Genomic DNA, 26598 nt, shown 5'->3' on the forward strand with positions numbered 1-26598 from the left:
GTGTATTAAAGGTAATTTGAAGTGCCCTTATCTTACACAGGAAGGAGAAGTTTTAATGTCTGACAAACTCCAAAACAATGGAAAGCAGGGTGCTCACTGTTGAATCGGTGTAATGAAAAATGTTAGAGGTTCAACGACCTGTTGACCATTCTGGTATCCATTAAGATTACATGATATTTGGAAATTAACTGAGGTAGTGCTTGTATCTTGAAGTAGAAGGTCAAAAGACATGAATCTATGCCTTTTTTGCAATGTTGTCATAAAAACCCTAAAGATGTACATTGCTGCCCCCCCTGCCTTCCCCACTATTCTCCCGAACACCCCCAGTGGCTTTAGGAGACAATGTCCCACAAAACAGAAGCTGAATTTGCTGCCTTTTTTGGGCCATTTAAACACCTGTCTCGGAGAGGCAGACATGTGACCCGTTTGCTTTACAGAAAGTAAAATGTAGCACAAGCAGCAGCTGTGTCAGGAGCTGTAAGCAGCCTGTGGTGTTTGCCCCCCCCCCCCTTCCTTCATAGCATGACTGGTGTAATCTGTGTGCTAACATAGGCCCTTGAACTTGGATTTTACAGACACCCCCCCACATGTGTATTTTATTTTGCCTCTCAGGCATAACTTTTCAAAGTGAAAGGGGCAGGACCTCTTCTTTTGACAGCCTCACCTAGACCAGTTCCACAGCTTGGTACTGCCATTAGCCTAGTGTCTATGCCTGCTTAGCAACCAAGTCACATGAGGCCCAACGACCAACAGGAGCACCACCCTCACAGGTCCACATGTGGCCATTAGAAATACCAGTGGCTTCATGCCCAAGGACATCCATCCAGGGCCTAAAGCCACCACAAATGGGCTGACCAAGGGCACTCCTTTCACGTCAACATACATGCAAAGGAGATTAACAGCACAGACAAATCACTAGAAGCAGTAGCTCGATGGCCACTGCGCAGAGGGAATTCAGAAGGGGAGGCCGTAAGCAGCCCCAGCAGGGTAGCAGTGATGTAGGTGTTTACTCTGTCTGCCACCCCTCTGCTGGTACTTTTCCCTTCCAGTGGCAAGACAGCCCATCACTGCCAGTGCAAACCTGACTGGAGCCCTACAGCTGGCCCTCAGTCCCTGGTGCCACATCTGACAGCTCACTGCAATGCCCACCTTCATGTTTGCGCACTTTAAGGACAAGTCAAAATGATCACAACATCTTTTCAAAAAATATGGGGTTTATTCAAACTGCAAAATCGGTCGTTACAAAAAGTTCATAAACAAATTACTGCAATGAACAGCAATAACAAAAATACATTCAACAGTTTGCTTTTTTTGTCACTCATATGAACTTTTCTAACTATGAGCAGATACTCCCCTGCCCCCCCCAAAACTTCCATGTACAAAAATAGAAACCTGGAATGTATTGAAAGAGGCACTTAATATGGATGATCCAACAAGAAAAGTAAGTCAAAGTTACCTGTGTGTCATGCAGGACGCCTGTAAATGGGGTCGATTTGCTTCCATTACCCATAAGTCTTAAAACCCACCGTAACCAGCAAACCTTCAATTTGAACATAAATGCAGTGTTAAAACTCACATTAGGAAATGTTAAAAAAAATTACAGTAACAAAATGCTTGACTACTCTCCATATGACCCCATCCTCCCATTACAAAAAAAAAATTTGTTCACTCAGGATTGCTGCTGTTTCAACTTTAAATGCTAAACCATAAGCATTTTGGTTGCCAACTGGTGTCTTTTCAGGCACTTTCCTCACGTAATTCTCTTAAATTTTTAAATACATATTTACAGATGGGGTAACATATCCCCTTTCACTAACAAAATCCTTTTTGTAAGGAGCAAAAAAAAAATGGATCCCATGAACTGAGACACTGCACTCCAACCCTTCCGGTTAAGATTTTAGTTTCTGGGACATCAGGCACAAAATTTCAGTACGTCCACATGGGGAACAGCATTGACCAACAAGGACCTTAGCCGACCAGTTCTGTCAAGACGATCCACGTCACATTTAGCTAATAACAGGCAGGGACTGTTACTGTCAAGGCAAAACGTATAGGCTACACATTCTAAAGCACGGAGGGCAGCGATTAGGCCACGCCCACTAGTACAGTTTAGGAATGAAATCAAGCCACTACAGATCCTGAAATTGCAGTCCAAAATTAAAGATGGAAAAACTACAATAAATAATTAAAATGAAAACCTTTTGTTTTCCAAGATAAAATAAGTGAAGTTATAAAAAGTCACTGTAGTATAATATATTAAACTGTGGGAAAAAAAAGTCTTCACAATCTCTAATATGGAAGATCATAATTTAACATAAAAGAAAATATATTCTATCGTTTCATTATCCAGATAAATAAAAAATTAACAAAAAAATGCATATGATCAGCAATAAATACGGTTTGATAAATAAGCAGTGACAAGCAAAACCTTCCATTTTGAAAGTTTTTCCCCAAAATAATAATAATAATCAAAAACGAGAGAAAAAATGAAGCAGGTTATGGGTGGGATTAAAAAGTGCTCCACAGAGTGGAATCCCGAACGGGAATGGATCACTTGAGGCGGGTCACACAGAGCCACTGGCAATACGCATGACTCGCCCGCTGTCGGCAGAATACGGAGGGCGGTGGGAAGTGATCGGGGTGAGATTTCCTCTCGGCACACATGGAAAGAGAGCTACAAAACCTTTAGAGTCTTAAGGCAACAGCTTTAAGGATGTTACAGTTTTTTGGAAGAAAAGGAAACGCGCGTTGAAAAAGTTTGTTTTCCTGTCAATTTCCCAAGCCCATTTCCTCTTCACAAGCAGAATGTTCCATTTAAAACATGGGGGGAGAAAACGGGTCCTTGTTCTAGCCCCAGGCACTTTATTCCTTTAGCTGCTGTTTTTTTTCTTTTTTTAAAAAAAACTTTGCAAATGATACTGCAGTTATAAGGATTCATTGTCATTTTAAAGCATCGTTCCGCTAGCTAAGAAAAGGGCGGGGTCTCAAAGCAGTGGCAATGCAGGGGAGTGGCCACTAGAGGGCAAGAAGCCAGGGCATGGCTAAGGTGTCAGAAAGGTATATTGCATATGAAATACCTTTATCGCAACACTTCACCCATTTTTGGCACTGTCAAACACAGTAGAAGCCAAGTGTTCAGAAGCAGAGCTGAGTTCAGGAAAATGGCAGTAGATTTTGTTCTATCTGAATGGACATTTTCCTTGATTCAAAACTGATTCATTTAGAAATCACAGTTCTATGAGTGCTTCCTCATGGTCTCATGGATGCTGTTGACTTACAGTGATGAGAGGAGGGGATGGGGTTCTGCAGTCCTGACTCACTGCAGGTGAAGTGGGTGAGCCCTTAGCTTAGCTTAAAACAGTTGTACACAAATCTGTCTGTCCCTCACTTGTAAACAAAGACAGAAGTCGAGGGATAGAGGTTGGGGGACAGGAAAGTGCCCGCTGCTGGCCTCTTCTCGCTCCATCTCAGGCATCTGCCACACGAACGCAATTCAATCATCGGAGATGGACAGTCTGCTGAAGATGGGGAGCCGGCGCGAGGCGTCCAGCACCGGGGACTCTGAGCCGCTGAGGCTTCCCGAGCTGCTCTGGTAGCCCTCCTGATCCGAAAGCGAGTCTGGCGGGCTAGAGGGCGACTCAAACAGCTGGGGCGACTCCGACATGGCACGGAAGTAAGGGGCCGTTGGCGAATGGGGAGCCGGGGCAGAAAGATCCCCTCCTCCAAGGGGCCCCAGGCTGGGGCCAAACAGGTTGGCCAGCTCCTGGCTGGAGTACATTAAGGAATTAGTGTGCCATGCAGTGAGGTCCTCGGCGGGAAAGATGGGAGGTGGGGTTACTGAGGTGGGGCTGTCCTGCAGGCTGCCAGCACTGGAGAAGCCAGCGAAGCTGTAGCTGTGCTGGAGGCGTGGCCTCTCTACCTTGTTGGAGGAAGAGAGGGGCGGTGGGCCCCGGCGCTCCTCCGCATTGTGGATGAAATGGCAGCGGGGGCCATAAGGGCAGAAGCCGATGGTGTGGAAGGTGCGGCACAGCTCCGTCTTGTACTTGGGGTGGCGGCTGAGGCTGCGTAGCTCGCGGATGCCATGGGCGAACTGGCACTTGTCGCCGTACTTGCAGGAGCCGTTCTCCTCGAAGGGCCGGCACAGCTCTGTCTTGTAGCGGCTGGAGTTCACCTGAGCCCCGGTGCCGCTACCCACAGTGCCCAGGGGCTTCTGCAGCAGCCGCTCGCCGGTCTCCGAGAACGAGCGGTCGCGGAAGCGGTTCTCCTTATTGCTGCCACCATTCAGGCCGGATGATGGGTCCATCTTGAGGCCGCCGATGAATTGGTTCTGGTTGAACTTGCAGCTGGGGAGCGTGACCGAGTGTCGCCGCTGATAGAGCCCCCCAGCCGTGGGGGCCCCCACAGCCTTCCTGTCCAGCAGGGTCCCGGTGGGGGAGCTGATGGGGGGATTCACACCCGTGCAGGACATCGGTATCTGATGGGAATTACTTAAGATGTTGTTGTTGTTGTAGTTCATTTTGTTGTTCTGCAGAAACAGAGACAGAAGCGTCTTAGTACAGCTTTCTTATTACAGGACCTATGAAGGGTGTAATTTAAGAACGTTCATCAGCATTCATCACAACAATCTGGGAGTAATACAGTGCTGACCAGAATCAATTACATTAAACTTTACTACAACAGGAGCTGAATGCCTAGGATGCTGGTTTGTCTAACAGCCAATAGTTACTTTCCAAGAATGTTTGTGTCCCCGTCTTATGCAGGAGAAAAGTGTAAGTACAAATTCTGGATTCCTTTGAAAAACCAATCGATGTTGCACCAATATGCCGAGTTTATGAGTGACTAGGCTGCTTATTAAAAGGGGAAGCCTTATAGAAGCTTCTCCTGGGACTTAGGGGGAAGGCTGAGGCACATACAGGAAAAACAGTAAAAACGAAAAACCAACACGGCCTAAGTGTCCATATCAAAGAGCACCTATTTCGTATGTTTGATGAAACATTACCGTACTTCCTTCGACACAGCTCCAGTAAAACGTTAGCTGCAATGTTTGGATTGCTTGGCTTCATGAATGAAACCATATGCATTTGTATACAAACCGCTTTTACTTCATCATCCACTGGGTCCCAGGAATACCAAAGTATTAATTACACTGAATACGTAACAGTGTCTACTAAGGTAGTTTGAAGGTCCACATGTACAGTCACTATTGCACAATTTGCTCTTAATCATTACATGTGGTACAAACTGCTGAACCCGTGTACATTTCACAAATAGCTTACTAGCCCAGGAATAGCCAGATAAAGATTACTGGAGATCAAGTGACAGGGCGTGATCTTACGTGAGGCAAGAAAACATAATGTTTTAAGTCCACCACTTCAACCTAAAGACTAAAGTTAGCCCTTAAACAACTTCGTGCCATACTCAAACTCCATGGCTACGGATAGGTAACCTTGAGAGCTTATTAAGAGGGAGAACATCAAACGTCCTTGCCAAGTCAGCAGTTTGCATGGTAGCCTTTGTATGGGTACAGTCCTTCAGCTGGTCTGTGCTGACGGGAGTTGTTCAACTAAGGATTCCTGCCCCATGAGGCAGACAGTATGGGGGCATGGCTCAGACCAGGGGTGGGGGGGCGACAGGCGATTGCACGACACAAATTAAACGATGGATAAACCGGGAAGAGGGTACGCGTCGGACGATACGCTCCAGCGCACAGGAGGCCTCGCTGGCAGGAGGGTGGGGGACGGCTCCACGATGCAGGAAAGGCGCATTATGAAAAGCCTCATGCATGGCCGCTGGTCGGCCTATGCAGCCCTAATGAATGGCACTGAAGCACGCGAGGTCCGACACCGAAAGCGCCCGATCGCGAAGGTCTGAGCACAATTATCGTGGCAAAACAGCGGGATAATACATAGGGCAGTTTCTAACAAGCCATTAGGCGGCAGCGTGTGTGCACGGCCACGCCGCGGAGCCCCGGGCTCGGCACGCCGCATACCTCCACACCCGCGGCCGCCGATCAAGCGGAGAGCACCGCGTACGAGGCACAGCAGGGCCGCTCAACTGCACGAGAGAACTTTCGAAAATACATTCAATTCGTATATCAATGGTTAACCCCCACGACTTAAATACAGCGTGCATACGGGTAGACAAAAAGTTACTCGGATTCTCATTCCAGCACGTAAACGGGCTCTGCAAAACAGCTCTCCTTTAAACGCAAATAATTCTACACTGATAATCCGTATCAGACTCACAAACCTGAAAACTTTTTTACCAGCATTTAACGCGCCACAAACAATGAATACGGACAACGCTGCCCGATTCAGTCAAAATTTAACTTAAAAAAATTCAGGACATCGTTACCACCCCCCCTACGTCTCGCTCGGGTTCACGCCGCCGGAATGACACACTGGTTTAAAAACTAAAACAAAAGTCCGGTAAGTTAAAGTTTTATACGGGCATACTTAACTTGTAAAGATACTAAAACGTTTTGCAAGAAAAACAGCCATCCACAAATTAACTGTTTGGCAAAGTAGTTCATCTCGACTCCCCCCCCCAACCAACCTAAGATTGAATCACACGGCCGTTTAAGCAACTAACTTAGGAGCCGCAAACGAAACAGCGCAAACGCCGTCGCCACGAGAACCATGTAAAACCGCGTTACGGATCACAAACAATAACCCTTTACGTCTGATTTCGATATAAACGTGCCGCCGCCGGTTCACGTTGCGGAGGAAAGACCCATAAAACGAAAAAGTTGGAAATTAAGGTAGGTGGGGAGCGCGTACCTTGTTGATCACTTCGCTGAAGTTAACGAAGGGCGACACCACGGCCGTGGTCATCTCCGCTGCGAGGAAACGTGTTCGGCGAACGGAGACCTATATGTCTGCGGTGGTATAAAGCTGCGTGCTGCGCGGCCGGCGGGCTCCGATCCTTTGCCGCACAGGCGACGTTCAACGTTTATAATCTCCGTGGCGGCTTTCATCGCGGGAGGGGCCACCCCCTCATGATTGGCGTTTTCATGTCAGTCCGCCGCTCTTTCCTCTTCCTTAAGCTGTGGAAATAGAAAAAGGAGGAAGGGCTTCAGCCGACTGCCATCTAAACTAAACTAATACTAAACTTCAAAGTTCAGTGATGGGGATATTTTTTGTTCCAAAACAGCCCTTTATGTCTATCTTGAAATGACTGTTTCGATCTGGTCAAAATATAGTTTTTACCACTTCATTGTTTCTGGGGGAAGCATGTTCGCCATGTTTTGTTTATACAGTTCCTCTCGTGTTTTTTCATTTGCCTTGATAGACTTTATATAAACTGTTTTTGGAATTTAATCACCATTGTGTAATAAATTTCGATGCGCTGGGAAGGAGATTCGACCCGAATCACATGGCGAGGCGACGGTATTTCCAGGTTTTGGGTTTCTGATTAATTCTTCTGCTTGCTTTACTGTAACTTAGTGATCCAAACATAGTGGCCACCACACACATTTCTTGCGTAAATCCCAAACCGTTCTAAACTATAATTTGCTGCTCATTTTTAGAGGGTGGTTGTTTTACTCAGAAATTAGACGATTTTAGTTATTTTACCCGGAGCCAAATTTTCTTTTGGCCAGCTTTGTATTCGAGAAGTTTTTTTGCGGGGTGGTTCGCTCAGTTTAACGTGACTAGTTACGGCGACTGGACGCGCGGCGCGGTTCCGCTGAGGTCACGTGACGAGCGGCGCGAGTCACCCGACACGCTGCGCCATGCCGCTGATAGTGCGAGGGGGTGTGAAGTGATACGTGATTTTGTTCAGGGTAAAACATTTGTCCGGAAGGAAACGCCTTGACTCGAGGAGTGTGTAACCGCTTGGATGTCAGATCCGCCATTATGATTAAACACGGTGCATGTGCCGGTGTGAATATTACAAGAATGCTATAAAAAGTTGGTGTACATACGTAATTGCATTTCATTAAATTACTTTAAGGAGCGATTGTGTCGTCCGCATATCGTCGTGGTATTTTATGGTATAATCTTACCAAAAACAAAAGGGAAGAACGGAAATTCCACTGGTGCCCTGCTTTCCAGATGCATGCAATGCAACGAAGTTCCAACTGAACAGTGTTTTCAGTTGTTATATATTAGTATGTTCACGGAACTATCGTACCTAAAACGTTAGCGGAGGGCGAGCGTCGAATGTGGGCGATTTTTTAAATTCTATTTATATGATTTTTGTGTTTTAAGTCATTTTTCTGTTATAAATTTAGCTTTATTCACTCCTATTAATGACAAAACATTACTGGGGCATAACCAGCGTTGAATTTACTTTTAAAGCATCAAAACATGACAACTGCTTTTTTGAAAAAGACGTCTATAACCGCAATTGATATGGAAGCTTAGGTTTTTACACTCAAGACGACAGAAAAAGGGTGTTAGTGTGTGTTACTTTGGAAAAACTGCCTGAGATGAATTATCAATCTGAAATATCTCTGGGACTGAGATTAATTTTCAATTTCATGGAAAAAAGAGGGATATGTTGATTGCATAAGCATATACACTTCTGAACTCAGTACTTTTCTAGAAGCGTTTTAAGAAGGATTGCCCCTTCTGGTCAGATTTTCTCAAGTTGCTTATTTATTGATTTATGGTTTTTGAAGCTGTAGCACAGACATTCGGTGGGATTTAGGCCCAGGCTTTTGCTAAGGTATTCACTTTCCTTTGGTGTGGTATTTGTTTGTGCTAAGAGTCATTTTGTTTGTTCAGTGTATTTTACTGGCTCATTTTACCTTCCAGACACAGTTTAAATTAAAGCTTATCTAAAACTAGGCAGCCATGCAAGGAGGGAAGTTATAGGGGTGTCACAGAGAGGCCAGTAGTTCTGGGGAAAGCTACAGACTGCCGGTCGTTTGGATAAAAGGGGACCGCATTCAATATCCATCAGTTAACAATGTTCAGAATACTTCACAATTGTAGCTTCTCCTGAAACAAGTAAGTATTTACACCATATTTTGATGGTCTCAAGTCAGATTTGGGCAATAGCTCAGTCCTGCCACTACATGAAGATTATCTAGAGACCTTCAGAAGCACCTCATTCAAATTTGTATACAGCAGTGAAATGAGACTAAATGTGCAAGAAGTAGCATATGACAGTAATAAATTCCTAATGGCTACAGCCGTAAACCTGCTATGGTTAACAAATTTTAAATGTACTGCAAGACAGGAGTTGCAGAGAGTAAACAGCTTTTCCTGACTTTTTTTTAGACTTTTGTCTAAGTTGCTAATAATACTAATTACCCTGACTATGCTATTGCAGATATGAAAGTTTAGAGGTGCAGGCTACTGGAAGTTAGTCTTTCACCTTCTGCTTTTCCTTTAGTTGCATTTGTTTTGTTTGGGGTTTTCAAAAGGAAGGGGTTGGGGGTAGTGTGTGGCCCAATGGGTTCGGCCTCTGGGTTTGTGGCCTCAGCAGAATAGTCCAATCACCAGTAGGCCCTTGAGCAAGGTCCTTAACCCCTCCAAATATGCTCTAGGGGTGCTGGATGGAGGACCGATCATGTACTCCAACCCCAAGCTTTGCTTTCACCTCCATATATTTATGTAAATACTTCAAAAAAAAGAACAATGTGGGGGGAAAAAACACATTCCAGTGTACTTTTACAAATGGCAAATAAAGTTTCATTTAGAAAAAAAGTGTGATTTATCTGCTGGAAAAACAGGAGGCAATCATATGTCATCTGACTAGCTGGGATTTTTATTGTTCACTGATGGGTTTTGTGGATTTTAGCCCAGTCATGTGCTGTGTTTGGATTCCCATTGTGTGGAATTTAAAGATGTAAACCACTCGCCTCTGTCAGTTTTCTTAGTCACAAAGCTGAGTGGAACACTGTTATTGGCTTTTGGATTGTGGTTAGAAATGTGTGTGCCAATCAGAGGTGGCCTCACATGCTGAAGGGTACTGGGGGATGTGTCAGCATCCTGTGTACCTGGCCAAAACCAAAGCAGACAGACGGGGGGAAAACACATCAGTACCTGAGATGGTAATCAGACCCACCAAGTTTGCCCGGCTTATGAGGAACAGCTGCTGCTTAACACCTTTTCTTTCTTTTGTTAATGCATCATGAATTTTTATTTTGTGATACAAGTCATCTCAAGTCTTTGTTGGAGCTCAGATTCTACATTTAAGGTGCCTTAAAGTAATCTGTTTATGACTTCGGTGTCACCGGCCTTGCAGATGCAACAGAAAAGTAACTTTTGCTGCAAGTGATGTTGAGGAATAAATGGAACGTACATTTTGATTTGTCGTCCTTGCAGGGCCATTTTCCACAAAGACCTCCCCGTCGCTTTTTCTCACAAGAGAGAACTGAACATCCCACAGGGAATGGTGTCACGCATGAAGTTTTATGAAGAATCTGTTGAAGGAGTCTTTGTGAGCTTAATGTCAGGCACAAGGGGCGATGTCCCTCTGCATCTGACCATTTTTATGTGCTGACGAGAACATTGGGCCTAAGAGACCCAGGAAGGGTGTCTGTCAGGGAAAAAGAATGCGGTGATATCAAAGCATCTCAGATGTTGAAATCAGAGTGATCAGGGGGAGTGGGACTGAAACAGGAAGTGGAAACCCTGTCCAACTCGTGCTGTGCTGGTCAACGAAACATGCTTCTTATATCTGCCTTTTAAAAATGAAATCAAGATTTAGTATTTCTGACGACATTTGTTGGAGCAGATTTAAAGCTTCCATATTGCACATTTTTAGTGAGAACTGTATTTTAGATGTAGCACTGAAATCAACATGTTTTGATCATGTTAAAATCTCTGTGATTTTAAAGTTCATACATGACAGTATGGAACAAATGAAAGGGTTTAATAATTTAATATGTGATGCTGCTTGAGCTGGTGGTTGTTTAGACTGGACGCACAGACCCCATAAGCCTTAGAGGATTGATAAGACTGTCCTCTTTTGTAACACCGTCCTTCTCTTATCTAGGCTTACCTGAAGAGGGTGAATAGGGCCAGATGTTGCATAACTGGAAATGACTCCAACTGTCCTGAACACTGGCAGTGAGATCTTCTCACTCATCACAGATTGAGATCCTTTTCTATCCCAGAATGATCTGTTTCTCAGATTTAACAGAGACATGTATGCATTACTAATAGGCACCTTAAATGAGGAGTCATAAAGCTTCTGATAATGACTGATGTGGATCAGAGCGACGGTTTCTGCTAGCCTCCGGTATGACTTGCTAGGCCTCGTGTTTCTGTAGTGTTTTGAGTTGGTCACTGTGCGTAAGAAAGCTCCTTCATATCGGAACCTTCTCAGCAGAGCTATGCTTCTGAAGAGGTTCTGTGGATCTTTTGCTAAACCATCTGTGCTTGTTTTCATCATCCCTCCTTTATTATGTCTTCTGATCCTGCTCTTTTCTGCCACACATTATCGTCAGAATCAATGTGCTTCTGTGCCAGATAATATCTTGCAGCGAAGTTCCGGTCCAGAAGGTACAAATCCAGACCAAGATTTTGTTTCAATCAACCAGCTGACTACTCTGTGAATGTGACTATTTATCGTCAACCATATACATGTTGTGCTTGTATAACCATGTATGTGACAAATAAAGTGTATGTACATGTCTGTGATGAATCTGGTATCTTGAAACTGTTTGGTTGAAACAAAATCTTGGTCTGGATTTGTACCTTCTGGACCGGAACTTCCCACCTTTACTATCTTGGACCTTCAGCTCCTTTTTGTCTTTCAACATATGCTCATAAGAAGAAGAGTGTGATGCAGGGCTCTTCAAATCTGGACCTCGATTCCCAATCCAGGCCTTGTTTTCCGTTCTCCCAGGCAGTTAGTTTAATAATTACTGATTCTGATTGGTCAGAGGCTTCACACCCGGCTCACAGGTAAAGGAAGGCTGGAAAACCAGCAGGGCTCGGACCTCGAGGACCGTGATTTGAGTAGTTCTGCTCTAGTCTCTTGCATCACACTCTTCTTCTTCCACCCATGGTTTTAAAATCGATCTCCCAGCAGGCCTGGGTGCAGCCAAAGAGCAGAATGCAAGGTCTGGTGTCCTCTTAACCAGCCTTTTTGTGTTGGGTGAAGGACACATGGGCTTGTTTGCCCATGAACACCTGTACCCGGAGGTCACTTATATAGGCCCCCCTATAAAGCAGGTCACATGAGGGGCCAGCTACTGTTACAGAACACATGCCCGGATTCACTTCCCATTTGTTAGTCATGGAGGGACTTAAAAGGACCAGCTATCTGGAGAGTATATGGTGAGTTTAGGCTGTGCAATTGAAGGATCCTAATCTGTAAAAGTAATCGTGGCTTCTGTTAACAGTGGGTGGACATTGCTTGTGATGTTTCGATAGAGGTGCTTGCTCAGGTCCAGAACTCATTGTGACCAGATAGGGCCGTATCATGGGGAAGGAAAGCGACTCGTTTTGAGCTAGCAGCACGAGATCCACGATGAGCACCTAATTCAGATGCTACTAAAACACATTTGTTATTTTGTGTGAAAAAATAAGCCACTTCAAGCTCTCACGGGACGAATGTCAATCGAGGAAGTCAGCCGTTTTACTATCAGTCAGACTGTTCGCATCTGGGCATTCTTCAGCTGGTTTGTGCCTGGTAATTGGTTCTTATGCCTGCCATTTTGGTCCAGTTCCGTCTGATGGTGTCAGAGAACCCAGCTCTGCATTTTTGAGTGCGTCTTTGCACCGGTCTCCAAGCGGCCTGCACGTGGTCCGGGATCCTGTTTATCCCATGCTGTTAATTTACTGCGAGGTCAGTTTATAAGGACCTGCTGGCACGGGTTGCCTCATGAGGAAAGTCCGCATCAGCAGTGATGGCTCGATGTTGGATGTGTGCTCTCCGTAATGCACTGCCGGTCGTGGCAAGCTCGCACGCAGAAATATGTGATGCCGGATATTTGCCGTTGTTTTCTCCCAGGGAGATTAGTTGCAGTAGATGGAAAAAACATTTTTGCATTTTTATTCTTGATGTTAAAAATCTTCTTTAAACTGCATAGCTTGTGTTACATTGTGGAGTGTTACAGATGGTTCTGTCAGGTGAAAATAATGATCGTAACGGTTATGGCAGGTAAGTAAAACAGAAATACTCCTGAGAAACATTATATTAAATGTTCTTACAACCATGTGGGTTTCATGTAAGGAAAGATGACATCTGCTCTTTAATTCTCAATAGAGATCTGGTGGAAAAAACCACAACTCATTTTTTATTTGTTCAGAACAGCCTTCCACTGATGTTAGTCCTTGAAACACCGCCCTGCACCAGTAACCAGTGTTTAGCAGCTCCAAATAGCTGTTTTGTTGCTTTACCTTGTCAGTTCCAAACTGGATCATGTACTGTACGCATGAAGCAGTGTCCAAACAACAATGGATCAGCTGGTGATGAGGCAGGTGGGTGAAGTCATCACCTGCTCTCAGTCACTGACTGGTGCAAAGCCAAAATGTGGACTATCTGGGGTTCCCTGAGGACTGGGTTGGGAACACTGCTAAGGAGGATGCAGCAATCTCTTCCATAGTGGGCTCATTTAAGTGTTCGTAACCCGCTAAACTGTATTTCTGAACAATACACCTATAGCTGTATGGAGTGGTGGTGGGGGGGGGGGTTCCTCCATCCCATAAAGCAGGGTTTCCCAGTTCCGGTCCTGGAGGGCCAGGCTACAACACAGTTTGCAGATTTCCCTGCTCAGAAACACAACTCTTAAAAGTGCTTATTATTTAATGTGTTGCTCTTTATTTTATGTTGTATAGCACTGTGGGTAACATTATTTTGAGGGCGGATGATGAGTGTGTCCAGTGTGTGTCTCCCCCTCTGTTGTGCATAGTGATGGACTGACTGAGTTGTGCCTTTCCTGAATTTTGGGTGATCCTGTTGCAGGTATAATTCACGCTGTTGTTGTCTGACTCTAGGCATGATTACTGTCAGTAAACTGTTAACACAACATGCCATTGCACTTACCCCGATTAATGACCGTATGCAGGCGAGCCATGAAACAGAATTACATGCAAATTAAGTGCTTGGGTATTTCTCATTCTGGCTGTACTTAAGTGTCCTGTCTGGGGCATAGAAACTTCACGGTGAGAGAGGGCAGAAACTCTGTTCAACATATTTCTATGTTACACTGGATTTGTTTCTGTCTGCTGTTTAATTTCATGTAAAATGTCCTTTTTCCCTCCTGCTGATGACAGAAGTGAGCGATGAGTCCTAGCAGAAGTATGCGGCTGAAAAGCAATTATGGGGAAATCGATACTCTCCCTGATTAATTGCTGATGCATGTGTGTGTGTGTGTGTGTGTGTGTGTTCTTTGATTAGCTCACATCCCTGCATTGTGATTGCTGGGACAGGCTGCAGGCTCACGTGGCCCTTAAGTGGTTTTTCGGAAATGCACCGACATGGAATAACGGAACGCCTGACTTTCGATCCCAGACATGGGAGGAAGACGCAGAAAGAACGAGAGTGAAGAAATTTTATTAGAAAGCACAATGTGTCCCTCGAGCACCGAGGCCTTTCTTGACTTTGGATGAGATGGCAAGCATGAGACCCAGCGTCCTGCAGGATGAGGCAGATGCGCAGCTGCTTAGGCGTCACGCTCAGAGCCACATTCCCATGAGCCACTGTCAGGCTCTCGGCCCGGCAAGTTGGCAGCTGGCCGCGGCGTTTCCTGCGCTGCTCTCGCTTTGGACCCGTCCTGGGGGACCACACCAGTTTCCCCTCTCATTTAAGTCATGGCACGAAGCTCCAGAAATGTTTTGCTCTGTATTTCGCTTTTCTGTGGGATTCTCTGTGCGGGCCTTCCATAGAATGATCCAGATATTACCAATATGGCGGCAAATGGCCAACGTCCTTCAGTACTCAACATCAAACTTCATTACTGCACCCAAACCCTACTTTTTTGCCCAGCTCATCTACACCCTAGTCACAGCCATCAGACTCGCACCTTTTGACCTCTTGGCTTTTAAATATGTCAGAACTCCACCCCCTGCCCTGTGATTGGCTGTGGATGTTCCACTGTTTGGCGAAGGTCGAGGGTCAAATGTCCAAATGGTCATTTCTGATTGATATGGTATACTTTAAATGTGTACCTTTCACCCTCCCCTGTGAGCCCTTTCACCCTGGCATGTGAGCAGCCTGAGAAGGACCCAAGTGACCGTCTGTGGGGGTGGGGGGGGGAATGATGTTCTTTCCCGCCCTCTCCATTTGGAACCAGCAGTTGGTTCTTGGCCTCACCCCACCTGTGTCATGGAACAAATTCTGCTTCTTTGCAGGTTTGCCTCATAAACCTTGATCCCCCCCCCATTTTACAAATAGTACAGTCCAATGTAATTTACTCTGAAAGACATATGAAAAAAATCAGTTATTAACATGTCAGCGAATGAAACTAATAATTTTACCTGCATCTAAACTGTTGAACATTTAAATGAATTTATGCTTCCAAGGAACAGTACAAAAAACTGCTTCTAGTCCCCCTGATTCCTTTCTCCCTTTGCTGAAACCGAAGCCAGTTTTCTTCATAGTCTTGTGAAAGAGTAAGATTTACATTATGGTCTGTCAGAGGCGCACAGCTGTGCTCTTGTCATCGTGAGCTGCTTGGGTTCACCCTTACCACACCGGTCCTCTCGCCGCTGTTCTTTCTGGCGCTTGAGAATCGGCGAGGACATCAAATTGAGTTGCTTAAATTTTAAAGAGAGACGCGTGCGAGGAAAGCAAAGAAACAGAAACCATCTACGAGCCAGAGAAAGGGCCTGTTTGCTCAAAGAGCCTAAGAAAACACCCTGTGTCAGTGTAATTTCCTCTGCTGAATTCTTTGTTACACGGTTCTTTTTTACTGCTAAAATCCAGTGCTCCTGCAGTTAGGATATTTGTTTGCTCCCTTTGGGTGGAGGGTGTTCTGCGTTTAGGAGATTGGCCTGAGGTGCTGGGTCATTCCGACAGCAATCAGGAAGCGAGCTGGATGTTAGGGAAGAAAATGTAAGGTATCGCCTAACGCTGGCCCAGCTCGAAATGGTCACGGGTCTCTTGTTTTCTTTACTTTCTTTTCCTCCTCCAGTGTTTTCTGTTCCAGAAAATTGTATATGCTGGATTCGCTTGTATTTACTGTATGAAAGGTCATAGTATCATATAACTGCCTATTGGCCCGAGATGTTAGTGCAGTAATTCAGACAGAATAAGAACATGAAACGTGGGCATGTTTGTTTTTTGGGTGGGCAGTTTGTGGGCTTGGAAGGTGTCAGTCATGAATAGGCATTAGGGAGATATCAGCCAGACTCTGCTTGATGAGGATCTGAGTAAACTATGCGAGTGGGAAACGGGAATGTCTGAAATCCCAAGGAGGAATATCAGAAAAAAATGGCATTAGTCTCGGAGCAAGCTGATACTCCTGGCACCCTAAAGAATGTTTGTGAGCTGGCCCAGGATTGATTGACGAGATAAGGCTGCAGTGATGTTACCCAATGAGGTCGGAGGTTGACGTGATTCTGTTCTTGGGGTGACTTTAGGCTACGTGCCACTAAGAAACATCCAGACCCACGTACATTCATTAGTATCTTAAACTGTCAGATGTAGAGACAGTGAACAGTGTGGCACCGCGCTCTTAACAGCAGCTGTTGCGTAAGGTGATGGTTTAAGGCTGCAGTGTGACTCAGAAGTGTGAGTCACCCCCCCACCACTGCCCGTATGCGAGGCGGATGTATGCCGGCACCGGCATCGTTTACAAATACAGATGCGGCCCAGAAAAAGTTCTGGGATGGTGAAGCACAAAGTCGATTGATGAGCCGTCGTGAGATGTTGTTTGGCATCTTAGAACGTCACTTGCTGAGCTGCGCCACGTTTCCTTTGTGGCGCCACGTTCCCTGTGACCCGGCCGAAGACCTAAAGCTTACGGCACGGCAGAAAAGAGGGGGAGAGTGAGAGAGTGTGCCGATGGAGAGACGGGAGGATGACGGAGAGGGGGGAGAATGAGGGAGAGGATGCTGTCTAGGGATGTTTATTACCAAGGAAATTCCCGGGCAGGTAAATAGACGATGGCTGCTTACGTTATAAAGGCCGTGGACACGCGGCAGCCTGCATGCATGTTTCCATGCTTAATAGTGCTTGGAGGTTAGAAAAGACACTTAAAAAACCCCTTTCGGCATGGGGGGGGGGTGGTAATGAGGTGTGTCTCTTTTCCTGTGTGTATTATGTGGCGTATAAAGAGCTCCGAGTAACCAGGCCCCATTAGTTTCCATGCCCCCCCCCCTCCACTGTGGGCTAATTCCTCACACACCTTATCCCTCCAACATCGTGCTGGGAATGTCGACATCCCATCTTTACTTGCAGTTTGTCTTTGGGGAGCGGGGGGGTGTGACGTTTTCTCACACTGCCCCCTATAGGCAGGTGATGGCACCGGTTTTGTGTGTATAAAGCAGGTGTGTCACGCTGTGGACCCATGTGCCGTAGCACCTCTCACGGCCCACAGGCCCCCATCACCCAGCGCCGACACCAGGACCCGGCAAGCCCCTCCCAGAGGGCCCGGCTCCCTCCCAGCACCAAACTCACACATTCATCTCACACAGACGGTTTTCTTCGATTTTTTATTTATTACACTGCAGTTATGTAGGGGGCATGATGGAAAATAAATACACAGATGGTTGCTCTGCTGATGAGCCAGTTTGTTTTTGTGCTGGAAGACGCCTTTGCATATACAGCCTGAGCAGAAAAGCCTTAAGTGAAGCAATTGATATCCAGAGCAAGTCAAACAGAACAGCAAATAGCACCGGGGGTAAACAAACCACAACCAAACATGGGAAGGAAAAAAATGTAATAATTACTGAGGGCCACACACAGAGGGCAAAAACAAAAGACGGGCTTAAAACAAAACACAAAGACTGCATTTTTCTACCATGCTGAGTTTCCATTTACAGTGTAATCTTTCAGTTAAGTGTGGTGCAGGTATGAGAAGCTGTTATGCGAAGACCTCTGAATTTAAGAGCGATGCATTAGAAAATGGCGTGGACTTCCTGTGTCAGAGGCATTCTGCGTAGGTTGGGAAGGACTGTTAATAAAATATAAGCCTGACTGGTATGTCTCCTTTTCCCTCAGTTCAGCTCTTTGGTTGGGTTTTTGAGGTGGTGAGTAAGTTCAGCCACTCGCGGAGGCAGAGAAAATCATTTTCCTGAGCAGAAATTTATGATTTATTTCAGCTGAGACACTGCGGTAAACTGACCATCTATAATTTAGATATTTGGCAAGATAAAGGCCCTGTATTTAACAGTTCATCTGATTGAAGTATTCTCCTTTGTTTTTGAAGTGTAGTGAAAGATTCCAGAGCCTGATGGACATTTTAAAAGACAGTCCATTGTTTTTTATTTGTAAAAATGTGCAGTAATTTAATAGAACATGGATAAGTTCCCCTATAATTGGGTTTAAAAGCTTGTAAAAATTGTGGCCTTATTCGTCTTATCCAAAAAAAACTAAACCATAATATTTGCTGTGATTTCTTCTTGTTGCTAATACTCTGTGTTTCGTATGTTAGGCTGTCATTTATTTGCCAGTGAGTTTGAAAGTAAATGGCTACGGCCAGCAGTCCAGAGGAGGCCTTCGAGTCTGTAGCTCGAATGGCCGGGTTTGGGTTCTGATTTTTTTTGGATGGCAGGGGGGCAAACTGCTCTGCAGGTATGAGCAGGTCTGCATGTGGGGAGGTTAATGCAGCCCTGGGGGGGCTTCTTCAGGCCTGACAAACCAACAGCCCTAAAGAGGCACTGAGGCCAGGCCGCCATCTTTCGCGTGAAGATACCCCCTGTCCCTGTGTGCCTGGATGTGGTGTCTTGCCTGGGCTGGTGTCCTGTTTCGGGGTTTGTTTCAGCCGCTGGGGGGATCTTCTTGTAGCACAGTGACTGCTCAGTCTACTCTGCAGCCCAGCCCCCCTGCCACCTCCCACTCCCCTCTACCTTCCAGCGTCGGCCATCTCCGAACATCGACTGCTCTCCTTTGTCCTGGGCAGACCCCTCCTTTGTGCCCGCGTTAAGGTGCAGGTGTTTGTCCCCGCAGATTACGTTAGGGCTGTGTAATCACAGGCTTCTTATGTTGCCGGGCGGTCAGTCAATCTGAATGCGACACCGTCTTGCTGAGTCATATATCATTACGGGATTCCTTTGTGTATGTGCGCAGCTCGTCCCCTGGTTTTTCATGTCAGCTGCTGAATGGAATTGCGAGTAAGGTCCTGGCAAGGAGGAGGGTGGGGACGCGCTGGGATCAGGAACTCAAGTGCTATTCCCATGAATTCCCACAGCCTGATGAGAATTTACCGGAACAAAAAAAAAAATTACTGTAGTGCGGGATTAGTGGGGAAGAGGCGTCACGAAGCTATGTATCGCAGTGGAAATACAAGAAGGCCCGGGTGGGGTGGGGGGGTCGGACCAGGACGAGCAGGCGGAGAAAGTGCCCCGTCACGGCTGTGGAACGCTGAAGGGGAGGGTGCTGGCGTGACGGACTGACTCTGACAGGCGCAATCTGAGGCAGCTGTCAGAGTCGGGGCGGTGAGATGGCGCTGGGGAGGGGGAGGGGCGGCAGAGCCCCAGGGTTCTCCCATGATGATGCCTCTCTTTAAGTTCCCTGTAGGGCAGTGTCTCCCCACCCGGTCCATGGGGACCCACAGACAGTACACGTTTTTGCTCCCTCCCAGCTCCCAGGGGGGAGCAAAAACCTGCACTGTCTGCGGGTCCCTGAGGACTGGACTGGGAATCGGTGCTGCAGGGGACGGTGCATGCAGACACCTGTGTCCTGTGTCACGCAGCCTAGTGCCAAATCCTCCCCATCCTCACTGTCATACCCCCTTCCTGTACTAACCCTGCATTCTGGAAAGCCGTAACACAGGGAAGGTTTCACTTTCCTGCCAGTCATGTGATTGCCTGGAGTGGGGGTTCTATTTGTGTGCCTCAGACAGCTCCCTAACCCTCCCCCCCATACCCACTTTCAGAGCGCAGCACGATGACTTGCAGATGTCTGGTCGTCTCAGACTCCAGACTTCAGCATCCTTCACAGCATTAGTCACTTTCATACGGTCCGTCAGTTTAATATATACTGAAGCCCGTTTTGTGGGTGTTATGCCGAAGCGTCTGGATGTTGGAAGCAGCATCATAATGGTGTTCACCGACTGGCCCCATGTGCTGTGAATGACACAGGTCATGTGACTGAGCAGCGGGTACCAGGAAATGGGGGTGGTCAAAGCACAAGGTATCGATTGTTAAGACAAAGCTGAGCAGTGACCACAAGGACTGTGGTGTATGGTTTCTTAAATAATGGTGGGTTCTGCCGGGTATCCTGGTGGCAGGACATAATTCATGCTTTCTATCTCGAGTCTGTGTTTGTCACACCATCAGAAGGGCGTGTCACATATCACGCAGCCTGTATACTTGCACTGAAACACTATGGATTAAAAATATTTCAAATTTGATGGATTTTATTGCTTCGTGATGGGTTGGCGCCTCATCCTGGGCTGTTCCCTGCCTTGTGACCATAGGCCCCGGACAGTTACAGGAAATGGATGGATGGATTTTTAAATGTTCTTCCTCAGGTTTATCATTTCCGGATATTCGGCATCATGCACTCCCCCGCTGAGCCGATTTCTGAGCTGAGGTTCTGTCAAGCTGCTTGTTGGTATCGTGGCTCTCTGCACCCACAGGCTGGGGGTAAAGGGAAGGTGGGGGGGGGGGCAGTAGATTTCCCTGTAGCATATAGTGGCATTGAACAGGCTTGTGATGTGACAGGGTGTTCTGCCTGAGGCCCAGACCCCGCGACATCGGCAAACACTGAACCGGAGGACTTCGATCCTCAAACAGAAGGGAAAGTGTGGCCTGCCTGCACTGTTTCCTGTCTCCCCTGGTGTTTTATTTGGAAAGGAAGAGTTCCCAGTATCAGCCATGAGTGCATCCACACATCCTGAGACTGCATCAGATAGCTGGGAAATGACCTGGCTTTGGGTCCTGCTGTATATTCTAAGGTGTGTCTTTGAATCTCTGGTAAATACCCACACATGAAAAGCAGCTCTTTTCATATCAGTTCTCATAAAACCAAATCTATGTCCTATAATCAGCCATTACATTGTTTTAAATATGCAAGTACACTGCAAATTAGCATCAAAAATACTATCTTCAGCAGCGTTTGGAACGCAGCTCCGCAAGGGGATTCCTGTGATTTACTGTGTTCAATTTCACTAGAGGCCAAAGTGAAAGTATGAGGAAAGAAGTGATTTGCGGTGAGGGGAACGGTCCAGGTACTTTCCAAAATGCCCTATATCTGTATTTGCCAGGTGTTCTTGTTGTTCAGAAAACTTTATATGGTCAGATGACCCACAGCACACCAAAAGCAGACTGTGAACCTTGTCCCTGAGGAGGTAGTTCAAACACTCATTTCACAACTTTTTTGTTTAACTCTTTAACCCCAAGGAATCACGTACTCAAGTTATTTTGTGTGTGAGGATAGTGGATCAAAGTGAATGACGAACCGTGAACTTCCCACAGTAGTTCTACAAAGCACATGTCTTCCCACGTACTGGAGCTCTTCGTGTTTCCTGTTTCACCACAGAGCTACTCAGATGAGCCTTTTATGACATAACGCAGACCCTTGACACATAATATCTTGGATTATGTTACCTAATAAAACCATAATCCTCAAAAAGCAATATTATATCATGTCATAGTGTTAGGTGGTAGACAGTAACTACTTCTGATTTCTGAACTTCTGAATTTTTAAAATGAATACTGCCAGTCTTTAATGAACGTGTAACGTATAAGAGTTAAGACTTCCCAGACATTTACATGATTAATGTGCATTTTAATGAAAAATACTGATCATTTTAGAATTAAGACTTGTGCAAACACGTCATTACAGAATCTGTGTTTCTGCAGTCTAGTACTTGTGAATAAAGGGCGTGTGCATTATATTAATCACCTAGTAAACAGTTACTGCCTTAAGTAAAATGCTTAAACAATTAAAATCATCATAATAATAATAATCCAAAGAATAATTAAGGGATTTGTTGTTCATTATTTATTGCGAACAACGCAATTGCTCAGGTAAACAATGAATGACCCACTAATATTGATTTTGACCCTTAAACTTTTTATTTAAACACCAGTCTGATTATTTAGTTATATAAGAGTGTGCTATTTACAACCACCCTCCCCCAAAGTAAGCCAGGCAAAAATCCAAAGTAATCAATTAAAGAACAAACTATCTCCATCCCATGAATGTACGTACACAACAGTGAAGAGGTCAATTTGCAGAACCATAACTCTTCGGGTCGAGTCAAATTCATTGCTGCCGTCACTGTTCCACTCATTTAAAAGTTAACTAGATGTGATAAGGGTTTGTGTTTATGTGACAGTATAAGGTCTGTTGAGAAGGCTTCAGATAAACCTGCAGCATTACAGTGTGTCAGGGAATGATGAGAGCAGCAGGCTGGTTTTTGAGAGAGACGTCAATGTTCTGGGACTTTGCTGTTGCTGCTGGGGGGGGGGGCTTTTGTCACATTGCTGCTACAATAGAAATAAAAGAAATATCATTCAGCATCAGTACCAGCGTCACACCAATATTACTTTTATACTATATTTTATTTAGGTAAGATGGACAAAGGCAAAAAAAAGACAAACATGTTTCATCTTGTGACTTCCAGAAATAAATGTACAGGAAATTTCTGTTCATTGAAGGGAACATTTTTTCTGTGGCATTTTATTTGTTTGTTTGTTTGTTTGTTGTTTAGTCTGGACCTCGCTTGGAAACCAAACCAATAACTAAAATACTTCAAGCCTATGCTTACGACATCCAGCGGTTCAATAACCGGTAATACCTGGTGGTGCTGTAGACCACACCTTCCATGATGCTTAAAGGTCCATACGATTAGCTCTGTCAGGAGGAACCAGAGGTTTCTGCTACTGTGATTATTTTTATATCTAAAAATATTTTATATCTAATTTTACAGTTACCAACAGATGCAGTGTCACAGATTTCCTCGTGTCCCAATACATGAAGATGCTCCCTCGCAAACCTGCACCTATTTCCCGAATCAGGGCCTCCTCAGTGATGCACGCTTCTGCTGGCAGGCTTTACCTCATCTTGGAATTGATGTTGAACACAGTGTAGGACACGTGTGTGTGTTCACTTTGAGGGGCAGCAGACCTAAGCACTTCTCTGCAGTGGTGAGTAGACCTTTTATTTTCACTTTTAATGCTTAATTATATATATTTTTTTTTTCTCAGAGTGTCCAGAAGGGGAGAAGAACAGGATGCTGCAGGATTAGGTGACACAGAACTGCCCGTGTTGTGGGGAGGAGGGTAGAGCCGGCCCTCCGCGTCACCGGGACAGTAGCTGTGGCCGTCTGCCTCCGTCTGCTTTCTAGGCTCCTGCAGACACCTACAGTGGCCTGAGGAACTGTGGAAGAGCGTCTTGTTGCCGGAACACGTCACATATTCCCCCGAAGCGCGACAGCAGGGCGGGAATCATGATAACCTGAGTCACTTCCTCTTTGTAGAACAAATAGGGCATCAGTGGCCATTAGTGCCGTTTACGCTTTCCCTTCCTGTGCGAGCAGCGTCGGGCCGCGATTACAGTAAGTCACGTAACTCTCAGGAGCCTCTCGACTTCTGCCTCCCACATGACTTCTTTTGCAAACCCACAGTGGAATTTCTTTTTAGCTATCAGATAAAGAGCAGAACTTCTATCAAATTGTATTTTTCCCGACGATCCTTAAAAACTCGTGCGATAAGCGAATGAGTAATTCATGTTGCCAAGGAGCAGAGGTGGAAGTTGGGCAATAGGTCTTCCCACAAATAACTGCTGACTGTGGCAGCTTGTCCCAAACCAAGAGAAGCCACTCGCTGACCTGCTTTCTCCGGGGTGGGGTCCATGCTTGGCTGGTCCAACCCAATTCAGGTTGAGCTGCAGACAGGGCCCTGATTGGGAGGTAGACTAAACACACATATACACCCACTCAAATGGAGAGAGTGGGCTCTGAGAATTTTTTTTGCTTAATTTGGAATGTCACAACATTCATTTACTGACGCTCCCTGTTATAATAGTGGTGCAGGCTGCTAGGAATACAGATAAAGATTGTCTTTAAGATGCAAATTTGAATCTGCGAGGCAAAATGCAGAAAAAAAATGTGAAATGGCAAGAGGGAAATTTTGTTTGCAAAAGGCAGAGCGCAAGAGGTCCAGATAGCGAAGTAGGAAGAGAAAATGTCACGGACAATCGAACAAAAGTTTTTCCGAAATTTACAAAACCAGATCTCCAAAACGTGTCAGATGTTGGAAATGTCCCCATGTAGGGTCTAGTTATTTTATGCCATAACCCAAGAGACATACTGTACACTGTATCTCTTCTGATCTTCTTCTGGCAGGATTTCCCATTGTAGTTCAGCGTGCTGTGGCAATTTTTAAAATCTCATGTATAAAAAGCTTTGGCAGACCGTACTGTTTGTAAACAAATGTCAAGCAGTATGGGCTTTCCAGCTCAGCTGAGAGGAGCCTGGGTATAAGAGCAAGGACAGGGGCAGATGTCCTGGGGTGGCACTGAGGAGGGATGTGTTTTATATTAAAGCCCCCACACACAGACCCCGCAGTGCAGAGTCGGATGAATGAACGGGGCTCTGTTACGCCGTGGCCAGCTGTGGGCCCACACAGACACTGAGCCATTACCGGTACCAGTGGTGACCCGCGTGGATGGAGGTGATCACGGCCACTTTGCATCACTGAGGCCCTAGCTGCATTTTGAGCACGCTTTTCTGGGGACCTGCGGGAAGTGTAAGGTGTGTGAGGTCACTCTAAGTGGGGCAGGAAGTGTGTGTGTGTGGGGGGGGTTGGGGGCTGCGAGACAAGCTAAACGTCTCCTCGTTTAATCATCTGCCCAGCCAGCGGTAATTCGAAGACAAACCAAGGAAAGACAAGCAATGACAGAGTTTAAATATTACCTTTGGGGAAATGTTAGAACAAGCTCTCAACAAACCTGGAAGGCACTGCATCTTGGGAAAAAGATTCCTATTACTCATTTACATATAACTTCAAATTATTAATACTGTGACTAATGCCAAATACAGTTGTTTAAAATGTTTTAATCAGTCCGCTGCCACTTGTTAATGCAATTCCATTAGTATACAGTTATTTTTCAAATATTATATATTATAACATTAAATAATATAAAAAATATTTTTAAATTACAAAACTTCACAGAATGTGGTCTTTCCCACACATAGACATTAATCGTAGATGTATGTTAGTGTGGAGGTTTAAAAGAAAAACGTTTGGGCAGAACCTCAAGTTCTGTTTAATGCATCAATATCTATAGTTGATGTAGAGCACATGACACGGACTGGAACAGTAAACACATTGATGGAAAACTGAAGTCCAAGAGTTCACTCTGCTGCATGGCCGTCCCCAGCTCTGCTCTGCCTGTGAACCATCCCATGCAAGGAGGCTTCAGGCCAAATCCTGAGTGAATGTTTTACTTTTAAATCAAAAGAAGATGCTTACATGTGCGGCATATCCAGCAGAATGTTTATTTTTCATCACGCAATTAGTAACTACGTTGAACAAGTCTTTATATCAGCCTTAAAGAAGCTCTTAATCCACTACAAAAATCCATTTTTCCCCCCTTACTCTTCTTAGTGTTCATATTTTCTCCATGCTCAAAACCAGGCTACGATTCGACAATGGTGTCACTGTGAGCGGTCCCCTGTCTCGATGGCCGGTCGGTTGAAGTGAAAAAAGAAAGAAGGGACGTGATTTACGGCATGTCACGGCAGGAAACTAGGAGCAGAGGCATCGCACTTGCTAACCATTGCACAACGCTACTGGTTCGGTTACACAACCGAGCAGAGACGGACAAGTCCTACCATGAGTCGGCGGGACACTGGCACGGGAGCCCGTGTCATAGCCTGTTCTGAGCCCGCAGGCTGCTGTTTGTTCTTTTCCAGTCCCGTAAGAAACACTGTTGCAGAAAATACAGCCCCTCATGGATCTGTGCTGAACGTGAATCGAGGCTGAAAGCAGTGGGGGGTCAAAGGAGCAAATGCAGACAGATCACCTCAGCATTTCAATTATGTCACTTCCACAGACTAAGCATGGTGCCTGTGAGCTGAAGGCATTCATACAGTGACAAGTACAGATACTGCTCCTCAATACAGTGTTTTTGCTTCCACAGCAGCAGGATGAGCTAGCCGGGGAACTCCATGTTTATAAATAACTAGCCACACTTTGGAAATGACAAAAAAAATTGTACTCATCTATCACATATAGATGAGTAGGAAGACAGTAGAAGCCACAATAGAGCTTTAGAGGTTTGTGTGTGTGGGAGGAGCCATTGGTGTAGTGGGGGAGGGGGGAGTCCCTCATGGGTCAAAGCTTGGCCCCATAGGTTCCTGTCTGGCATTGGCCCACACTTTGCAGGGTCACATGATGCCATCGGGCTGTTATGTAACCTGCTGAGATCCTGACACCGAATGACTATGATGTCCTGTTGTGCTTTTTCACATGCTGGGTACCAGCAGTTAAGGAGCTGAAGGAGGACTTTACTGTAATATCCCTGAGCAAGGAACTTAACCAGAATTACTTAAATAAAATAACTTGGTAAATTGTT

The 26598-nt window shown here is 45.6% G+C and overlaps 1 protein-coding gene and 1 long non-coding RNA gene across 2 annotated transcripts; one reads left to right on the forward strand and one right to left on the reverse strand.

Moving 5' to 3' along the window:
- Window positions 1-1196: 1196 nt before the first annotated feature.
- On the reverse strand, window positions 1197-7031 carry LOC111858986 (mRNA decay activator protein ZFP36L1-like). Its single transcript, XM_023841255.2, has 2 exons — window positions 6780-7031; window positions 1197-4525 (listed from the first exon to the last, which is right to left on the reverse strand). Exons 1-2 carry the CDS (start codon window positions 6831-6833, stop codon window positions 3494-3496), a joined length of 1086 nt encoding a protein of 361 aa, XP_023697023.1. The 5' UTR covers window positions 6834-7031; the 3' UTR covers window positions 1197-3493.
- Window positions 6583-26598, forward strand: LOC111858988 (uncharacterized). The gene is made up of 2 exons (XR_002841716.2): window positions 6583-6760; window positions 23226-26598. It is a non-coding gene; the product is annotated as an uncharacterized lncRNA (long non-coding RNA).

The sequence above is a fragment of the Paramormyrops kingsleyae genome, chromosome 19, assembly GCF_048594095.1.
Source record: "Paramormyrops kingsleyae isolate MSU_618 chromosome 19, PKINGS_0.4, whole genome shotgun sequence".
In the NCBI taxonomy this organism is placed as follows: domain Eukaryota; kingdom Metazoa; phylum Chordata; class Actinopteri; order Osteoglossiformes; family Mormyridae; genus Paramormyrops; species Paramormyrops kingsleyae.